The 21,570-nt window shown below is 38.3% G+C and overlaps 1 protein-coding gene across 1 annotated transcript in view; it reads left to right on the forward strand.

Moving 5' to 3' along the window:
• The first annotated feature begins 11 nt into the window (after nt 1-11).
• LOC137258273 (zinc finger CCCH domain-containing protein 18-like) overlaps nt 12-21,570 on the forward strand; it is a 29,577-nt gene continuing 8,018 nt past the window's right edge. Inside the window, exons 1-9 of the mRNA XM_067795886.1 lie at nt 12-162; nt 513-2,010; nt 7,419-7,475; nt 8,265-8,406; nt 9,234-9,310; nt 11,710-11,799; nt 14,160-14,299; nt 14,767-14,878; nt 21,465-21,544. Of these exons, the coding sequence (XP_067651987.1) occupies nt 532-2,010; nt 7,419-7,475; nt 8,265-8,406; nt 9,234-9,310; nt 11,710-11,799; nt 14,160-14,299; nt 14,767-14,878; nt 21,465-21,544 (2,177 nt within the window). The 5' untranslated portion in view covers nt 12-162; nt 513-531. The remainder of the gene's footprint in view (nt 163-512; nt 2,011-7,418; nt 7,476-8,264; nt 8,407-9,233; nt 9,311-11,709; nt 11,800-14,159; nt 14,300-14,766; nt 14,879-21,464; nt 21,545-21,570) is intronic.

Consider the following 21,570-nt stretch of genomic DNA (forward strand, 5'->3'; position numbering starts at 1 on the left):
TTTGACCAATCAATGTAGAACAATGGCGGCCTCTATACCAGAGGCTGTGGTGTTCTAGCCTTACAGGATTTTAATCTTTTTGGATACTATTTCACACTAATTCATATTTAATTACAGCCATTTCTGAGTCAGACTGACAAGGTTTAAGGAAATCGCCAACGGGTGAGGATTTACTTTCATTTATATTCCTTATTTTGACTGACAAAGCGTCTCTTTTGAGTCGACACTGAAAACGTGTGACAAGACGGTTTGTGGAAGTAATCAGGCCTTGACATAATGTAACAGCGTTCGAATTTTCGTCATTGGTTGTAGGATTGGAAAATGACAAGTTGCCACTGAAGACACACGTGTGTCTGAATCATGCGTCATTTTACTGTCATTACTGTTAACTGAAACCTTGAATCCTTTGAGTTGTAATTGCTTGTCTTTTCATGTTTCATATCAACTCTTTGCTACAGGAAAGCATGTACCTGCTAAATTGTAACTCTCAGTATTGATATTTTCCTATGCAGATAACTCCTTACCAGCCAAATGGAAGCTGAGGAGTTTATGGAACAATCACCTGAAAATGTGACTGAACAAGACAAAGATGGTGAAACAATTGACATTGATGCTCTCATTCCTGATAAGTCATCCAGCTCTGGACACCAGAGTGACTATGGTTACGATGAAGAGTATCCTAAGAGTCAGGAATCTATGATAACTGACATTCAGAGTGGTGAATTTAATGAAAATGAAGCAAGTGTGGAAGAGAGTGACAGTGAAGAAGAAAGCCCAGAGTCACCACCAGCTCAGTGTGCATTTCCAATGGAACATGAGTTTCCAGTTGATGAACAACAACATATAAACATCAGGTCACCTGTTGATATGCAAGATGTGGAAGGACCTACATCTCCCAGCCCAGGTACTTATGAAGAGAGTCCAGGTTGTCCTCAAGAACTGCAAAGTGAGACAAGTTCTCGTTTGTACGAAGCAAGCGATGCAATGGAAGATAAAGAAGGTACCGAAGGTTCTGAGCAAGATGAAGTAAGGTCTATACCAGAGGAAGCTGATATTGTACAGAATGTATGGGGAGATGACACTCCTGCGTCCCCAGAGCCATCATCTATGACAGAAAATGACTCTGCAGTTTATCTTCAACAAGAGGAACAGGGTGCAGATTCAACAGTTGACCAAGGTGATGCAATATCAACTTCTTTTGCCCAGATGGAAGAAGGACAACATGCTGACAGCTCAGGACACATCTCATCACATCAAAGTCCATCTACTGACAAGGTTTCAGAGGACCTTGCTATGGCTGAGCATCAAACTAAGGAACAGTGTGATTCAAAGGAAGAAGACGACTTGTATTCTCTTGACCTGATGGAAGGAAACATGGAACAGAGTGAGGACGGTGTATGTGACAGTGCTGTCAGCTGTGGGGAAGCAATGGCAAGAGATTCTGATGATAGTGTAAAAGAATCAGAATCTTCCCTCCATGATGACAAGCATTCTTTATCTCAGGTTGATGCAGATTCCAAAGTATCTCAGAGTATTGACAAACCACAAATATTCTCAGAAAGTGATGCCAGTGTGCCCATTGTACATAGTAGTGTTGTTACTAGCTCGCCCAGGGCATTAATAGAACACAGCAGTGCACCTTCTAATGACACATCGGGTAGTTCTGAAGTGTCACAAAGTAACATTGATCCAGAGTCAGGTGTTCATAGTTCAAAGGATCCTGAAAAAGATATTTTACGGAACATTTCCATGGCAAGTGTAGATTCACAAAGAAAATTTGAGGAGATAAGTGGAAATGGCAGTTCGAGAGCCATCCCTAATGGTCACGATATTTCCCCTGTCCACAGAGACAGTGATAAAGCAGGTAAGGTGCAGTCAAATACCAGCTTCAATGAAGAGCATGTAGAGCTAGATTACGATGAAGAGGAAGGTGATGATATGCATGGGCATGCCAATGACGCCAAGGAAGCAGGAGAAGATGAGGACAGGCAAAAGGATGGAGATGAAAAGGTTTTCTTTTTCACTTCTGAAACTTTCAATGGTTTTATCAACATTAACCAGCAGAAGCAGAAGAGATTTTGTTTAGTTTTGATATGCAGCATTTTTAGGTAAAAGGAAAAAGTATCATTACCATTTGGAACAGCATGTAAAACTTGGTAAAAGATACCTTTATTGATATTTTATGCTTGTGCACAGTCCCTAGTTGATAGCTGTAAACAGAATTATTTTGACAAAGTTGTGATATTTGTGAAGGTTTCTGAAGCAGTTGATCAGTACCAAAGTTGAAATAGTGTCATGATTATCAGATAGTATATCAGAAAATAAAATATATCAGGAAATAATTCAATCTGAAACCTTTACCTGAGTTAACAAGTCAAAGATTTTCATTATGAGGATAAGTGAGTAAGTTTCTACAGCTCTCATGCTCCTACGCTAGAATCCTGTTTGTTTAGGGGAGGTTATTTATGTTACCTATGTACTATAGTGACAGGGCACAGACAAACTTAGACAAAAAAGTGACTATCTCTAAAAGAATCATAAGACCAATGTTACTTTTGTCTTGGGTTACTGATAAAACAATGATAACTGTAAGGTATATTATCTCTCTGTTTGGGATTTGTAACAGAACTTTCAGAAGAATACATGAACATTCTTAAAGAAACTGTGGAAGAATTTGTAGTCTTGTGTACAAGTTAAGCCAATTAAAGGGTCCTGAATATTTTTTGGTATTATGGATATTGCTGACTAGTGACCAGTTATCGCCTTGTTCCAATTATCACCAATATGACTAGCGCTTGCGCAGACAGCTTGGCTTGAACAATTTGGCAGTATTTCACACAGTGATGTATCACAAAAACAATAGGCTATGAGAGTTCAAATCACTGTAAGTATTTTACCTTGTAGACATTACAAATATGAGTCCCCTCAGAAGACTAGACCCGAAGACATCGGAGGAGATGTTATGTGACCTTTAGTGTGTTGACATGAGGTTTCATAAATGATGAGCATTGAATAAAAATTATCCTAGCTATGTTGTTAATCTATGACATCACACTTCAGACCTTAAAAAGTGCAGATTTGTCTTAACATACCCATAAAGCAAACTATCACTAATTGAATAGACCTAAACTTCCATCAATGTTTTACTTCTATGGACTTGACAGATACCATACCAGACAATACTGACAAAATATGACTGTCAATTTTCACCTTTATACTTTTTTTTCCCAGAGGAAACAAACATTACCAAAATTGCAAACAACTACTCAAAAAGTCAACTTTGATGAGGTCAGGCATGTCGTGACATCTCCATATTTCCATTGGTTTATACTAACATCAGTCAACACTCTCAATGAGCGCAATTTTTGTTTTGTTTCTTTTCTTTATAAATAAATTACAATCATGAAATTTCTTCAGTATGTCAAGGTTTCAAACACAATAGTTTCATTACCAAACTAATGTCACATTTAGTGAATAACATGAAAAATTCAGAAATGGTGAAAACTGGTTTTGTTAGTTGTTTGGAAAGCACAATATGCACTACTGTGAACTGTGTTCCACGTTTCAGCGAAACAATCAGCAGCTATAAACAAGCAGGAAATATGGGTGAATAGATAATCTTTCCTCAAGGTAAATTTTGTGTCAGTATGCTTAGATACAATGGAGCAAATCTTTACAAATCTCTAAACATGGCAATAATTAGTTGCTAGTTGCTTGTAACACTATTATTCCATGTGTAAAAGTACATAACAAGCATACCAAAGTTCTGTGCTTAATCAAAAAGAATATTGTAAAGAAATGGAATACATTAATGTTTAAACGTTTATTTACTGTAATTAATTTAAAAAGTAACTGTTATGATTTACCAAGCTTTTTTTGTGTAACTATCAGCATTTTTGTGCAAAATAAACAAGTAGCAATACACATATTCTACAACACAACCTACTACAGTAAGAAAAATCTCTGAAGACTAAAGAAATTTATATGATTTTTGCTACAGATTAGAGACATGTTTTAAACAAGATGCATTTTGTTTTCTTTGCAAGATAATTCAGTAAAACCGTAATTGAATAGTTATTCAAGGGCAAATGGGACATGAAGTGTATGTTAAAAGTAACTGTTTTACCAAAGCTTTAGTGTTTAATATTGAGTGCTTAGTTCCATCTCTCTGTGGACAGATGTTTCTTGCTATATTGTTTCATAACAGTAACACAATCCTATGCACCAGTCAGTTCAAGGCACATTTAAACTTTACTGGCAAGAGAGAATATATATTATAAAGAGGTCATGAATTGTCAAATTGTCAAGTAATTCTGATTTCTAAGAATATGTGAAGTTGACTGTTTAACATCTATACTTCCTAACATGAGCTGCTTCTGAAATACTTTTATGGCTTGGTATCGAAGGATTATTCCTGGTAAAATTATGGTTGCAGATTTACTGTCTTCTTAACATTGAACAACCATTCTTTGAGTAATATCGTAATATCTTGATCTAAATCACTTGTAGGAGAAATGGTCACCAACTTAAAGTCTCTCAACTTAACTTCTGGCACCCTGTTTTTTCCTTATTACCTTTTAACCAAAAATGCCTCAGAAACGTTTTTGTACATAAATTCTTTGTATTTTATGACCTACCTAAGGTATGAATTTCATGATTTCATGTCAATTATTCGAGTTTCTTTCTAAGAAGCTATCATATATAAATATGAAAAGTAGAAGTAGTTCTACAAGGGAGTACATTGATATGATGGAACAGCCAAGAACATAGCTTGACACACAAGCATCTGGTTTACATTATTATGCCTGCAAGCATGCCTGAATAGGCTGTCTAATCATCACAAATCAATGTCACTATTCTCCATCATAAGTGCCAGATGCAGATAGTTCTTCACTCACACTGATCCACACACTGGGTTAACACCCTGTTTAGAAACCATCCAATGATCCATATTTTGAGACGGCCCCCGATTTAACTGCAATGTCATCAACAGGCTCTGAAATAGTGTCATGGTGGATAACTCTTTGTAGAGTTCTTGGCAGATGTTGGTAGCATTAATGGTTCTTTTGGTGAAACATTAAATTGAAATAAAGTCGTTTTCACTTTGCTTCATGCTTGATGATTTGCCATGCATCTTGAGACAACATTGTTTTCTTCTACTTGTATGCTGACAGTTGATGAATACTCCACTGTGAAAACCTGTGTATGTACATTTCACGCTTACACACATTTGACAATGTTGTTGGCTCACCACATGGCTCAGTCACATACATTAACGCAGTTTAACAATTATTATATGATAGGTTTGAAGGCAGAATGTTAAGTAATCATTCTAGCATTACTAAACTCAATATTGTGTAAGGCCACAGGTTACATTTGCCATATGAAAAATGTAATGTTTTGAAATATTCAGGAATTTTATGTTAATTGTAAAAAACCATGTTCCGAAAGGTATGTTGGACTATATTTACAAGCAGAGTAAATGTAATTACTTCTAAAAATAGTTTCTCTTTCCCTCTCTTTTTCTCTGCTTAGAAAAAAGTAAAAGCTATCAAAAGGGTGTATCATATTGTCTAGTATAGAATTGGAAAAGAAATAGGAAGCTTTCTACTGAATTTCTATTTGTTAAAATAATATGCTACCATAATGTGAACACCTGTTTGAGGGGATGTTAATTATTGACTACAGTATCCATGGTAACCATTATCAATTGTCATCTTCTCTAACTGTGGGAAGAAAAGGATAATATGAGACACAGTGACAGCCTAGTGGTCAAAGATTTTGCTTGTTATGCTGAAGACATAAACATGGAAACAGTGTAACATTGCATGAAGCCTACTTTTGTGTACATTCCACTTTGAAGACTGTAAAACATGAAATTAATGTGAAAAATGCAACAGTCGTATACTCAAAAGAATTGACACTGGACGCAGTGAAATAGATTAGTGCATCCACATGGATGCAGAAAAAGTTAAAGTACTTCTTTTTAAAATGTTGATCAAGTACTAGTAACAATAAGTTATTACTGAGTCGGCTTCTAGCCGGGTTATGACCTCATTTGTAGTTTAATTACTGTGATGAAACACAATGATGCACAATGCAATAACAGTAACTGAATTGCAACAATATTATAACATAGTATTAATGGTAATATATGATTTAAGTGATTGGAATCCCTATCATGTCCAGTGTTCCTGAAAGTTAAGAGTATTGGTCCCAGTGACCCTCAAATACAGGACTCGTGGTAAATCCCTGCATATTGGAATTTTTTGTCATGTCAAGTTCATTCCACTTGGCTGGTAACTATGACCAAATGAACATTGTAATTGAGAGCTAGATTTTGACAGTGCCGCCATGTTCTGTATCAAGTGCACTGTATTTGTTTACCAAGTTGATCAAACTGTTTCTGTAGTTGTCAACCATGTTTGAAGATGTTAGTGTTATTCTTAACCTCTCTGATAATCTAATGACCTATGCTCAGAAGAACAAAAGCAGATGAGATTACTTCCTTTTGCTCCCAAGGGATAAGGGTTGGTGTGGTAGCCTAGTGGTTAAAGCGTTCACTCATCACGCTCAAGACCCAGGTTTCTTTCGACACATTGGTACATGGTGCAGTCCATTTCTAGTGTCCAGTGTCATGATATTGCTGGAATGTTGTTAAAAGCGCTGTAAAACTAAACTCACTAACTCAATGACTTGTATTAACTTGTGCTAACTTATATATGACAGCACTCAGCAATCAAGTAGGTGAAGCAGTTTGTAAACTAGTGCAGGTGGTGAATGATTCTTTTTAACAATACCACTGGGACATTACTATATAATGGAATTCTATGTCTACTGCACATTCATATTGTTTCCTTATTAGGGTTTACTATATCAAAGGCAGGGCATTTGCATTAAATTCCAAACATGTTAATGGCTATTTGTCAACATTATATTAATGTGGCAGGTCGTTAGTTTTATGGATTACAGTACTGATAAACGTGAGAAAATATCTACTCCTTCGTTTGTCACATTGAGAAATGGGTACACTGGGTCCTCATTTTCACTGTGAACACACATAGGTCTACGTTTAAATGTAGGTGAAATATTTAGAGGAGTAATCAAAATGTTCAGAGCTGTATAATGTAGACTCAGTGCAGTCACACAAACCCACTAGAGTTTTCCCGCTGTCACAGACACTGATTGTGGTAAAGAATTGTCCATTCAGTGAATACCCTGAAATGAGTACTTTGTTTTATCTGCAGATAACCAAGGTTGTTACATGAACCATTAAAGCAGGAACTGTTCCAATGTGCCTCTGCGAGTTTTCCAGTTCTTAGTACCTACTGTTTGAACATGAACAGTAGTTTTCTTGTTTGACCCAGAGTAAGATCTTTATCTTACAGTTATTTTAATTGTGTGATGTAATCTTTCAGCAGGATGGGGAACTGTCATCTTCAGATGATGAAAAGGATGATGGTGAACTTGAAGATGTGAGTTGATGGTTACGTTCCTTATTATTTTAATGTTATCAAACTGTAACTAAACACACCGTCAGGTTTTATATTATACTGCAATGTGGTGAATGTACCTTTGAGCTACAAATTATGTAATTAAATAGCAATGCCAGTGTTACCTCACACAAGCTTTAGTACAACATAATCACCACATTGGGATGTGTTATCATGTAAACGATTTGAAACTAAGAAGTCAGTAAGTACCCATTGCAGGCATATAGGAAACTAACTGTTCTGCCCCAGTGTATAAATTTAATTTCTGGTAAGCAGGGTTTCAGATATTTTTTTAAAAGCGACTTGCCACAAATTTCATGGTGCAATTAGTGCACCTGGACTTAAATGTAAGGTAACACCAAGGCAAAGCCCTAACCTATCATGTTTTACGAGACAAGTTATCAATGGTTCAAACTATAGTCCATGTTCATGATGAGCCTTGTATGATAGGAATTGCCGTCAGAATTGTATTGCTGACAATTTCTAATCTGAGACATGGGCACTAAATGGTGTGAAATAATAATGTTAAAATCATCTTGATGCAGGATATTATCACTGTAGGGAGTGAAATGTGCTATGTTGAAATAAACAACTTTAATTGTGTTACCAAATTTGACTAAATGCTTTCTCTCTTTTTAATATATTTAAGGTTGTATGTTTTAAAATCGTTATACATTTATACTTTAAAAAATGCTAGGTAATTTTGATAGCAAGAGAATTGAGGGTGTTCAGGAACATGAGTTGTCAGACAGATGAGTACTGTATTTCCAGGATGAAGACTGTGAGGAAGGGGAGATAAGAGAACCTGGAGGAAGGCGGCCATTTGTGAAACCTATCTGCCGCTTTTTCACAAAGGGAAATTGTACATGGGGCAATAACTGTCGCTTTCTGCATCCTGGAGTAAATGATAAAGGTAATATATGTGAAAGATGGTGTCCATGACTGACTTTAGTCAAGAGTTTCAAGGGAGTGTCTAGTAAAAATATATATGGGATTGTTATATCAGTTAACAAAGTCCATAGGACAACTTCAAGATGTCCAAAACATAATGCTATAGCTTGTTCAGCTTGACCGCTTGTCAACCTCCTTGCTGCTTACACAACCTCACATCAAAACAGCCATGGGATCAAGAGCATTCTCTGCTGCAGCCCCCTCTCTCTGGAACATTCTGCCACTCACCCTAAAAGATATAGATTCTACTGACCCTTTCAAAACTACCCTCAAACTCATCTTTTCAAACTCTCTTTTCCACAGGCTTTGTCTACAATCTTTTTTATCTATGGCACCATTGAGCAATATTAATGGAAGTAGGCGCTCTTATAAATCATAAGATTAAGTGGCACAAACAACAGTTCGAGTTCACTTCATTAATTAGTGGAACGGAGAATGTCATTAATGATGCATTCTTGCGAAGCATGCATACATAGACTTGTTGAAGAACTTACCCTGGTAATCACTACTTCTAAAATTATAAATATGTTGTCTAGATCTTTAGCGTTAACACAAACACTGCACTCTCTACCATCTGAAGCTTCTGTTTTTTTGAAAGAGGAGATGTCAAATTGTGACCATATCTCGGCTGTTTGGACATGTTGACAATCAACTGACAAAGATGCACCCCTTCACAATAATAGACCCAACAAGATGTGACATGGTCACACAATGCATTAATATTCACGTGATCAGTGACGATGCAGCAGCAGCAGGAATGCAGGAGAGTATGTTGTTTTTGTGTTTCAGGCAACTACCGCTTATTTGAACCACCGGGCTACAATGGTGGTGTGCTAGGACGCCTTGGACCGACTTGGGGCCCAGAGGTTAGCCATCACTTCTTTACTTACTCATATCGTTAAACTGATTTATATTATGTCACAAACACTTCCGTGAACATTTTCATTCATTTTCATGCAGGTTCATACAGCATATAGAAGGCAACATATTTTTAAAGAGAATTTAAGACATTACTCATACATAATATATTAAAAACATGCACACGCTCACACAGATAGAGTACTTCAAGCACTTCATAAGATGAGTTTATATTTCTTTGACTACTTCAGATCTGATTAAAGGTCACATGTGATGCATAACACAACTTTGCAGATTCTGATTCCTTTGATATGGACTTACAGTAACAATTGTCAAAAATGCAAATTCAACTTATAAATTTGAAAAGTAGCATGATTAAAAAAACCCATGAAATTAGAGTTCAAACAATTCACTAATTTTCCCCCAGTGCTGGAGTGAATGTGGTTTCAACAGCTGTGCTGCCCCCATAGTGCATGCGCAGCAATTAGGTTCATGTCTCTTGACCCGGGAAAGGCTACTCATGAAAACACAGCAAGCAGTCTGCATTATTGGAGAACAAGAGATGTTTCTTGTGATTACAAGCATCTTGGTTACACAATGCCATTTAGAAAGTGATCAAATCTAACATATGTTAATTATTGTTATATTTGGGATAACACTTAAATATAACATGTTATATAAGCATCTTGGGGCCTACCTTTAGAATACAACACCACAAACTTTAAAAACACGTCATAATACTATTTTACGTAATTGCAAGTGATTTTGTTCAAAAGCACGTTCTTGAAACAATGCCCTATGACGCTGGCATAGCAACAAGGTCGTCAAGCTCAGCGAGTGTGTGTAAGCTCCTCTCACTGATGTTTCATCTCTACAAGCCATGTCATTACAGAAACCCAACGATGTTGCGAGTTTCCAGTAGTACTTCCCGGCGGATGTGCAATTTTTTGCAAGCACCAGTTTTAAATATTTTTTCTTTTTTGACTTATATGCTCATATTTCTTTGTATTAAGAGGTGCTGAGGTGTTATATTTTGTGTATTTATATGTTTTGCATTCTTAAATTTAGTAAGAATTACTTACATTGGTCACATTGCGCCATGTTTTACTATTCGCAGTTTGGGTCAATAAAAATAATCTAAATATATATTTTTGGTCAATAAAAATAATCCAAATATATAATATAAATTTGCACATTGTGCAACAATGTGGACGTAGCTCAGTCGGTTAGCTGTCGGGCTAACATTACGAAGGTCGCAGGTTCGCGTCCGACGGGTTCTCACAAACTGGTTGCCTGTCTCACTGACATGTGACCTACGGCTAGGAACATCCTCACGAGAAATTGTGATGCTGAATTGTAAAGGTGCTCCATCTTGGATCTGCAATAATGCAAATATGCTGGTCCCATACCTGTGCAAGATGTGCAAACCAAGTTTTCCAGAAAGTGTAGCATGAGAAATACTAATTTCACTATTAAAAATTGCTCAGCTTGTCCAGGAAAACACAGAAAAAAAACATGTTGATTGTGATAAGCAGCCTCTGCCACAGACAAGACTCAGTGTCTGTTTTATTGACACCTATATATGTGTCTGCCAGTCTGCTGATGACATCTTCAATCATTGACCACATGCAATTTGAACTTAACACCTGTCATGCTATATACCATGAACAGAATACATTGATTCATGGCTTGTGCACCTGGGTTCTGTCTCATTAAGCAAATATACAAACAGGCAAGAGTGATGCTCATACACATGACATGTTATTATGTCTGTGGGTTGCAAACAAACTGGATCCATTTTTCTTGGATGAATGGATATGACGGAAACCAGAGTAAACTCTATTCATTATTCATAGATAACAACTTCTACTATATATGATGCAACGTTTCAGTATGGATTCTTATACCTTTATCTCTGTTGCTTGACAGCGGTATATGAATCTGTACCGAAACATTGTATCATATATAATAAAGGAAGTTGTTATCCATGAAAAAATCTTAGTTTCTTGTTACTCACCATACTTCTAATATGCCAATCAAACAGATCATCTCGCACACAATGAGCCCTCATGGCATCAGCAAATGAACCAGCCAGTGGAAAGTCATTGTAGCACACACACCAGTTCTGACCGAGTTCTTCTCTCGGGTGCTTAGTCTCAAGGTTAAAACTAATTGTGTATTGGCTTCATGCAGCTTCTCTAAAATTATCAGCGTATTTGGGAGAAGGGTCCTTTTTCTGAATTAGCACATTTTGAATGCATTAGGGTCATTTCAATAGTCAGTATACTGGTCAATTTCATAACAGTCAAAGGTACACTTAGTATGTCTTGAATGGACAACTGTTGACTGTTGTTCCTGGTGCTGCATTGGTACTGTTTGTGTACAGCTGTTATAGGGGTTGTTTCAGCCTGGCATTGAACCGGAGTTACCTCCCCCTCCCCCTGAACCCCCTGCAACAGAGTCGGCATGGGAGAGAGGTTTGAGGCATGCGAAGGAGGTAAGCATCAGTTCTTTAGATACACTTTGATCTTTTGTTTTTGAACTTTCATGGTAGTTTGATCTGAATTTTTACTCACAGTGAATTATGTAGTGGAGTTGATATCAAAACATTGATTTCAAGGTTCTCATATAGCAGGATGGTGTACTCACCGTTTGTCAACTCCAGACTGTGGCCTGCCCTGCAGTGCCATCACGGCACTATCACTTTCCACTTCCATAAACCTTTATGATTTTATGATCGTTTTGTCACTTTGAATATTTTGTGCTAATAGCATTTGGGTAGCATAGTGTTTAACGTATTTGCTACTAATGGCTAGACACACTGAAGACCACATGGTCTGATTTGTACAGTGTCTGAAGCCCATTTGTGGTATTCCCAAATGTTGCTGGAATATTGCTAAAAGCGGCACAAAACTAACCTCGCTCATTTTATGGAACTGTAACCGTATAGCTAAATTTGCATTAAAAATGGCGGCTTTTGATTCCAGTGATTAGTGTGTTTGGCAATATGTGTTTCGACTGCAGTATTTATTGCTCGCACCCACGTTTAGGTAATGTCAGTTTGTAGCCCACTTTTCATAGTATCATTACATTATTGTTCGTTTTAAGTAAGTTTTCGATACATTGAGAGTTCAGCATTTTCTCAGTCTGTTACTATGGAAGTAGTGAAAAATAACTACTTTATAATTAAATATCTCTTTGGCACTTAGGAGTTGGTAATATCGTATCATGAAGTTAGAGAGGTTAGTTTCAGATCTTTCTACACATATATGATGAATGATTCTATCCGTATTGCATACAGGCATGAGAAGGCAATTGGAGTAATTTTGAAACACAAATTTACTAACAAAGTGAATCTGGACCGGCGAAGATCGGTTGTTTTCTCTGACGTCGGCTTCGGTCATTTTTAAGCAAAAGGACCAAAATAGTACGGGGTCTGTAGGTCATAAGCATGTAAACAACACACGTCAGTCAGACACACATGTCAGTCAAATTACCTAGTGGAATATATATTGTACACTTGGGGAAACTTACACTCTGGAAGTGGAACAGTTGTCTTTTAAACTGAGTGATTACCTTCTCTAGTGTTGCTGAGTTGGGGGAAGTGCGACTGACAAGTGTCAATCTGAGCATATTGAAGTTTTATATTACTGACCTTTAGCCTTTGAAAACTTCGAGTTGGCCTGCATAATTATTAGTGTATTGCCTAGCGCCAATTAGAACGTTTCAGTCACTGACCTTTACATTTGAAAACGTAGAATATGCCTGCATAATAGTTAGGCTATCTTTATATAGTAATAGCCTGATAGTTGCTTGCCTCGTTAAACCGCATTTATTCATGACTGGTCAAATGATGTGGAAGTTTCCATAGTCTGCCAGTGAGTTGTCAGTACTTCCAGGTGTTGTTTCACCTGTGACAGTGAGTAGCTACCTCGTTGTTGTAGGTAGGGCAGGGTGAAGTATCTCTTGTATTTGCCTGTAGGCAGGGTCATGTTGTGACTCTTATAGATAACCATTATGACTCTTATAACCATTAGGAAATTGTAGAACGTATCTGCATAATATTCTTCTCTCATGAAAGGATGTCAAATCGCATGTAGTCTTGCGTTGGTTCTAGTACAATTTTTGAAGTTCATCAACCTTGTTGTGTGTTGTTTTCACGTTTAGGCTATCTCCAGGTGTATAGGCCTGCCAGATAGATCGTTGATTGACTCTTAGTGCATTCAACCGTAACAGGAACTTAGCTGTGATCTTTCAGAAAACTTTCAATAACCTTGCTTTGGTTGTTCAACATTGCACTCGGCAATATTCCAACTATATGGTAGAGGTGTGTAAATAATTGAGTCTGGACCAGACAGTCCAGTGATCAACAACATGAGCATCTACACAAATGGGTTGCAATGACATGTGAAAACTAAGTGAGCAAGCTTGACCACCTGATCCATTAGTCACTTCTTACAACATGGGCTGCCAAAGACCAGTTCTAACCTGAATCTTCACATGTCTTTCGATATTGATAACTGTCAACATGTTCGCTGCTCATTGCATTATATCAATCCCATTACAAATTACATATGAAAGCACCGCAATGTAGAACACCAAAGTATATGATCAAATGACACGTTTCCAAATTAACCAGAGAAATGATTAAATAAAGGACTACCTAATGCAGCCATGCAGCCATGTTTATGATATTTTGCAAATATCTTGTGGAGGAGAAAGGTGTTTGTGTCAGTGCTCCCTTGTCATGCCTGTGAAATTGTAACCTCCTTGATATATGTTATTCATGTGGTAACACAAGGCATTTTGAAGGAAGAAAAACAACTTCTTTCTCACTGTATTATTCCATGATTACAGATGCGTAAAAAGGCCAACATGAGGAAGGAACAGGAGACCAATTTTGAGGAGAAGCGTATGAATTTGTCTCTTGATGAGGAGCGTGAGGTGAACAAGGAGAATGAGAGGAACAAGTATATGAAGGATCCATATTATGACCAGTGAGTACACATTTTTCAGTGAAGCTGCTACTTGGATCGTGGGATCCGCCCTTCCTTCCATCTGTTCATCCATCCATTTGTCATAGATGATTATAGATTTTATCAAAAACCATTACAGATCTGGAAACCAGATTTGGTATGTGTTTTCACCCGGAATATGAATGCTTTGTGGAGGTTGAAAGGTTGTTACAGAGTTATGGTCCTTGTCATGCATTTTAGGACAGCAGATATTTTTGTGAATTGACAATAGGTCTTTGTCCTCTTGAATATATGGACTTCATTATACATGTGTTTTGGATTGTTTTGAAGGGAAAAACATACACTGATTTCACTGTAATGAAACTTGTCCAGTTTGGTATCTGTATTAATATTTTGCATACTGATTTTTTTTATCAGGTCATATTCAAGAAATTCTTACCCTGCATATCTTTGTAATCATATTGTGCAATATGGTAATGATATTTCAGATATGATGATGAGGAGTACTATGGGAAGTCTCAGGTCCATGGCTGGCAGGCTGGCTCGTATGAGAACTTTGAAGTTCGATGGACAAGGGAACAGGAATTCTCTCCATACAGGGTGGGTACTGGAAACATACTTGTTTCTTGTAATTACTTGTATGGTTGCCTGATGGAGCTGGAATATTGTTGATTGTTGCATACATTGGTGTTTCAGGTTTTTAACTGATTGTTATCGAAGTATTTTTGTCTAACTGACATGCAAATGCTTTCAGAGAACAGAGATTAAGGATGTAGCTACACGTCTTTCTTAACATGAGTTTACTGAGGAGTCAGATTATCTTTTAAAATGCAACGTCTAATGCACCGTCATACCCAATGTCTTCAAATATGGTGACAGCCTACATTGGGGGATTTTGCAGACACCAGTTGATTCGGGTGATCTTGACCTTATTTTCAAGGTCAACATGACACTGACCACTATGCAGACTTGCTTTAATGCCATAGCTTATGGACTGTTGTACCCAGTGTCTTCAAATTTGGTGACAGCCTACATTGGGGGATTTTGCAAACACCAGTTAATTTGGGTGACCTTGACTTTATCTTAAAAGAATGAATAAACTCATATTTTTTTAACTCTTTTAACTAGTACATATGAAAGACTTGTGGTTAGTCGTAAGCCGAACAACAATATTTTCCTCGAAAAAATGTGTGGTTAATTAGTGCCAAGTTGCCAAAAAGCCACCCCCTTCCCTCTCACTTGCCAATGGAACCACAGACAGGTTAGGTAACTCTGTCGCCAGAGCACTGCAGTGACATCATTATTATGAGGAAGAATTTTCAGTTAGTTTTATATAAAATGTTTAACTAGCTCGTCAGTTTGCTGAATTTTCGATGTCAACCAAAACATGCCAAATCATTAGGTTGCCATTGAATGCTCCCAGGTGTTGGGTTATGGTGTCACCATGCTCAGATTTCCAGCAGACCCCTCAGTTTGTGCCAAATATGTTGTTTGTGTGTGGGAAGCAAGCGATGTGGAAGCCTGTATGTATTAAGTCTGGTGGTTGGACACCTATCTCGGTTCCTAGATAGAAGATGCTATTTAGATAGCATCTTCCATTGAGTTTAAAAAAATCCCTCAGAACTACTTACTAGTAAATGATTGATAATCAGAAGGAATTTTCATGACATAACTTGTAACATAAGGATTTCTGCCTCAACTTGTAGTTGAATATGTTTTTGAATTATGACCAAAAAGATTTGCATTACATCGCTTGTAACGGAACGATTTGTATCCATTATAAGAACAAGTGATTTTGATAGAATCGTCCATGAAAATGAGTTGTATCTTGAGAAAAGAAGCAAAGCAGGTGACAAAATGAAATGGCAGTAGATTGTGAAATCATAAAGCTTTCATTTTTCAAACTCATTGTCAGGAGTGCAAGTTTACACATACCTGTAAACAAAATAATTCACCCCCTGAAATGTATATGAACACCCACGTAGATATACCTCATATTACGTCATGGAGGCGCTCCCTTCATATGGTTGAAATTTCGTTCACGTGAGAGAGTTGTGCACTGTTGTCAAAAAGGTCGATTTGAGGTAATTAGTGTCAAAATAAGTAGTTTTAATGACAGGGTTTCATTTATAAGGACGTCATTAAATGATTTAGGTATTTGTACCCTCTAGATTAAATGTGAACTTGAAGGTCACTGCAACACTCTGACCACTTTTCAAACTTACGTAAATGTGATATGTCATTAAACCTTGCACAATATTTTAGCGGCCTACATTGGATGAGTATGCAGACACCAGTCATTTCAGGCATCTTGTATGTGCAGGGATGGAAATAATTCTTGAATTGCTAATCTACCCCGGTACAGTGGCACTTGTAAAATCACTTGCCCTGATTATTTTTCCACTATTTTATCCTATATTATCTGATTTTCTTGTTGATTATTTAAATAAACAACATAATTAACAATGGGAAGTCCACTGGACATCAGTACAGCGATATACAAATTAGCTTGCCCAACAGAAAAAACACTAGACTGGGATGTTGGGCAATGGGTTATTTCCACCCCTGATGTGGCCAAAACATAAAAAGTTTTAAATATGTTATGAATAATTTTTCCTTATCCTGACTCATGCTTAATTGCTCACTCTCCTCTTCCTGGTGAAGCCAGTGGTACACATGAAATCCCTTTAAGTTCCCATCTAAAAGAAGTGGACGTAAAGTCACACTCACCAAGTATTACCTCCCTCTTCCCGCGCACATGGTCAGCTGACCGCCATGCAACTTCACTCTCTACCTATTGCCCGTACACGGCAATAAGTCTTTCATTTTTTCGGAGTTTATAAGTAGATTTCTGCTGTGTATGGTTTTTGGTTTGCATATATTTGTTATTATTATACAATTTTGTATTTATTTTGTCTATTTCTAACAATTATTTCGTCAACTGAGGCTTAGTCTCAGTTGGTGAAAACGTGTTTTCAGTGCAGATTACGGCTGTCGGCTGTTGACCTGCATGTACTTTGCCCGGCGTGTAAACCTTTATGTTCTGCTCATACTCATGTATTTTGCATTGAATTGTCTGAAGGAGTATTCTCCTTACATTTACGGTCTGTTCGCTGATGTGCTAGAGATAAGCAACATGGGCTCGCATTAGTCATGTCTAAATCTAGTGAAATAAGTTTGGTAACCGTTTAATTGTTGATGCTGAGATTCATTCCAGCGAGAAGCCAGCCATATCTCCAAAGTTGTGTCTAGGGTTGGGCGAGTCCCTTCTCAAGACTCAAAAGAGATCATCCGTTGAGACAGGACCGCCTCAGACTAATAAAATTAAGAAGTCAAATTGCATGCATTCGACACAGGCGTCTTCATGCAACAATTTACAACGCGGATGATGAACCTCATGGAACGAAGATGGGAAGAGGAAAGACGACTGCACTCGTCAACGATGTTGACTGTGAATCAGCGAGAGCATTCATCTAGACCAGCAGTCACATCTGAGGATGAAGAGGAGGTGCATGCACGCACGCACTCCAGAGGATTCAGGTCCCACTTATCAGATCGCAGCATAGAGAAGGATATACCCACGCCGAGTGAGTGCACTCACACACGAGTAGCTATACTCAGATGTGTGATGTCACGCCCTTGCGTGAGTGCACTCCTGGATGGACTCGTCAGCGGAGAAGGTCTCCTTCAGTCTCCACTATTCATAGAGGACGTTGTATGCAGTCATCCTCTCCTTCGGACTTAGACTCACGCAGTCGGGATCGTTGGAGATCTATGAATTCGTCTTTCTCTAGGAAGAATGAAGTTAAACATCAGTGTGAATTATCACCAGAGAAAGCCTTATTTTCGGATTCTGAAATCACATCATGGATCACAGATGGTTTAAACCTGGCTTCCCTATCTAAGGATACCAACGAGCTCAACACATACAAGATGAAGAATGACGACATTGATACCTTAACATTTCAGCCTATACCTCCCTTATCTAGGATACCTGAGATTTTGTCTACAGCGTTCAAGACAGCAACCAAGTTTCAACAGCAACATGTGCCACATTTTAACACGTGCCACTTCATGGAGTGAGAACTTCACAAAACCCTTGTATCAAGCCCCATGGTCTGCGCCTATGGTATTCGACGGAAGGATTGAAGGGGTAGCAAGATTAGTTACTCAGGATTCAAGGGAAGTTATGATGATAAAATCCATCGACACTTTGACTTCTGTCCTTAAACAGATAAATCAACGTTACACTAGCAAGTCCAAGTTTTCCAGGGTTCAAATTGGGAATCCTCAACAACAACTATGTCATAAATATTCTATGAGACGGCTACAAGATTCCGCTGGAGGATACACCACCACTCACAAAACTACCAACTCCCATCATCTACGCAAACAATCAACAAGACAAGTTGACCGATGCTATATCAATACTGTTGCAGTATTTACTGGAGCAGTAGAAGTAACACAGCCACAGAATCTAATGGCAGGATTTTATTCTCCAATTTTCCTAATACCAAAGAGAAATTCCGCCTCATTTACAACATAAAGGAATTCAACAAAAAGTTTCTACGGAAGCCAGAACATTTCAAGATGGTACATCTTCCTCAGCTAAGACTGCTCATCAGACCAGCAGACTATCTAGCCAGCAAAGATGTACAAGATGCATACCTGCATATCCCAATACATCGAGAATCCATCGAGAATATCTACGTTTCCTTTTCAACGACCAGCATTATCAATGGACAGTCCTCCCATTTGGAATATTTTTGGCCCCATGGCTATTTACATGGATAACCAAGCACATCGTCAATTATCTACACCTTGGGGCTACACAGTGCTTTTTATCTGGAAGACGGGATACAAGCGCATCAATGGAAAACTCAACTCAGACCACAATTAGACTTCACGATCAGGCTACTAACACAACTGGTGGGTCAGTTAGTAAATCACCTAAAGTCGGAATTGGAACCTCAACAAGATATCAAATTCTTTGGGGTTTGTTTCATCACTACATTTAATCAGATTGTAGTTCCGGAGGACCGGTGAGTCAAGATTCAAGAAATGATAACGCAAGCTGTACTCTCTCCGCAAACACTTCGACAGTGGCAGTGTCTACTAGGCATTACGTCAGTGCAAGATATGACTAGAAGAGGAAGACTGCAGTTGTGTCCCTTACAACGATTTTTTAATCTTCATCTCAACAACAGAGGACAGATTCCACTCCCAGACAGTCTTAAGCTTTCTCATGTGGTGGACTCGCCGATCGAATGTCTGCGCAGGAACCTATATGTTAGAGCCGGTATTCAACAACCAACTTAATGTAGATGCATCTCTACAAAGATGGGAAGCTCATCTGGAAAACGACCTAGCAGCAGGAATCTGGACCAAAGAGGAACAGGCTCTTCACATCAACCAGTTGGAAATGAAAGCGGTCATTCATGCCATCCACCACTGGTCGACAGCATTGAGAAACAAGTTATTAATGATCAACACGGACAACTCAACAGTAGCGTTTTACATATACAAGCAAGGGTCAACAAGATCACTACCTCTGCTATGCTTAACGTTTCAACTGTTCAACTTAGTTGACAGTCTGAATCTTCAAGTAAAAGCATGTCACATACCATGACTGCAACGTTATGGCAGACGCCTTGTCTTGTCCCCTGCATCCTTCTCCAACAGAATGGATGCTGCATCGGGAAGTGTTTCAACTAATCAGTCAAACTTTCGGATCACCGCGAATAGACCTATTTACAACGAGATTCAACAAACAGACGACAACTTTTGTGTCGCCAGTACCAGATCCCTTTGTCTGGGCAACAGACACTCTCAGCATTTCATGGGAAGGAATGAATGCGTATGCCTTTCCCCCTCCAGTACTGTTACCAAAAGTCATCGAGAAAATCAAACAAACATAGAGGTTATTACTGATTTTGGTCGCGCCTTACTGGCCAACAGGAGATTTGGTTTCCAACACTTATAGAAGAGCTAGGACAACCAACACTACAGTCACCAGAGTGGAAGAATCTTCTCATTCATCCCCACACAAAACAAGTGCATGGCCAACCATCATCATGTATGAACCGTACTAAGACTTGTTTGAAACGCAGAGGATATTCAGCGAGAGCAGTGAAAGCAGTCACCTTAGCTTTACGGAAATCCACTCACACTTTATGACGACAAGTGGAAACGGTTCGAAATATACGCCAGAAAAAAGGGATTTTCGGCGAACAGGCCAACTCATCCTCAAATAGCAGATTATTTATGCTATTTACATCAGTCTAAAGGTCTGAAAGGTTCTACATTATCTACATACCATGGTCATCACCATGGGACCAAACTGACTGAAGTACCAGAGCTCATTGCCTTACTATGTACGTTCAAGTTGGAAGATCAACAACACAGATTTAGAGCTCCAGCGTGGGATCTAAATGTTGTACTCCAACATCTCACAAGTGATGCATATGAACCACTTGATTGAACTCCAATTGAAATGTTGACTCAAAAGATGCTATTTTTACTTGCCTTGGCTACAGTGGCAAGAATATCAGAAATTCATGCTCTAGACTTTAATCGAACAAGCTTCGACACAAGTCACCAGAAAACTGCTCATTTAGGTGTAAGATGGGATTTCATAGCAAAGAATCAATTGCCGGATAGACAGTTCTGTATAACGGCTTTGTCTTCAGTCCTGACCCTGTTTCCGTCGGATTCTGTAAGCAATTAAGCATGAGTCAGGATAGGGAAAAATCTGTAATTTTCTGAATAAAATTGATATTTTATACTTATCCTGACTCATGGCAAAAGTCCTCCCAGCTGCCCCTCACATTCTCGTGTTGGGTGATTGCAGGAGAGAGTGAAGTAGCATGGCGGTCAGCTGAGCATGTGCGTGGGAAAAGGGAGGTAATAGTTGGGTGAGTGTGATTTTACGTGTGCTTATTTAAGAAGGGAACTTCAAGGGATTTCAGGTGTTCCACTACCCTCGCCAGGTAGAGGAGAGTAAGAAATTAAGCATGAGTCAGGATAAGTTTAAAATATCAATTTTATTCAGAAAATTACATTTTTAATCTTTTTTAGCAATGGAAGACATTGCCAAACTTGTTATGCTTGACTTGTTCATAGAAAGTTGTGGAGTGAGTTATGGAGTGACACTTCAGATAACAAACTGCCTGTCTCTGATTTACAGCATGAGAAGGAGCGTGAACGCTTTAAGGAACGCCGCTACAGTCCCCCACTTGACAGAATCGAGAGATTAGAACGTCAGATGTAAGTCCTTTATCTGTATGCACACA

This window comes from Haliotis asinina, chromosome 12 (genome assembly GCF_037392515.1).
Source record: "Haliotis asinina isolate JCU_RB_2024 chromosome 12, JCU_Hal_asi_v2, whole genome shotgun sequence".
NCBI lineage: Eukaryota > Metazoa > Mollusca > Gastropoda > Lepetellida > Haliotidae > Haliotis > Haliotis asinina.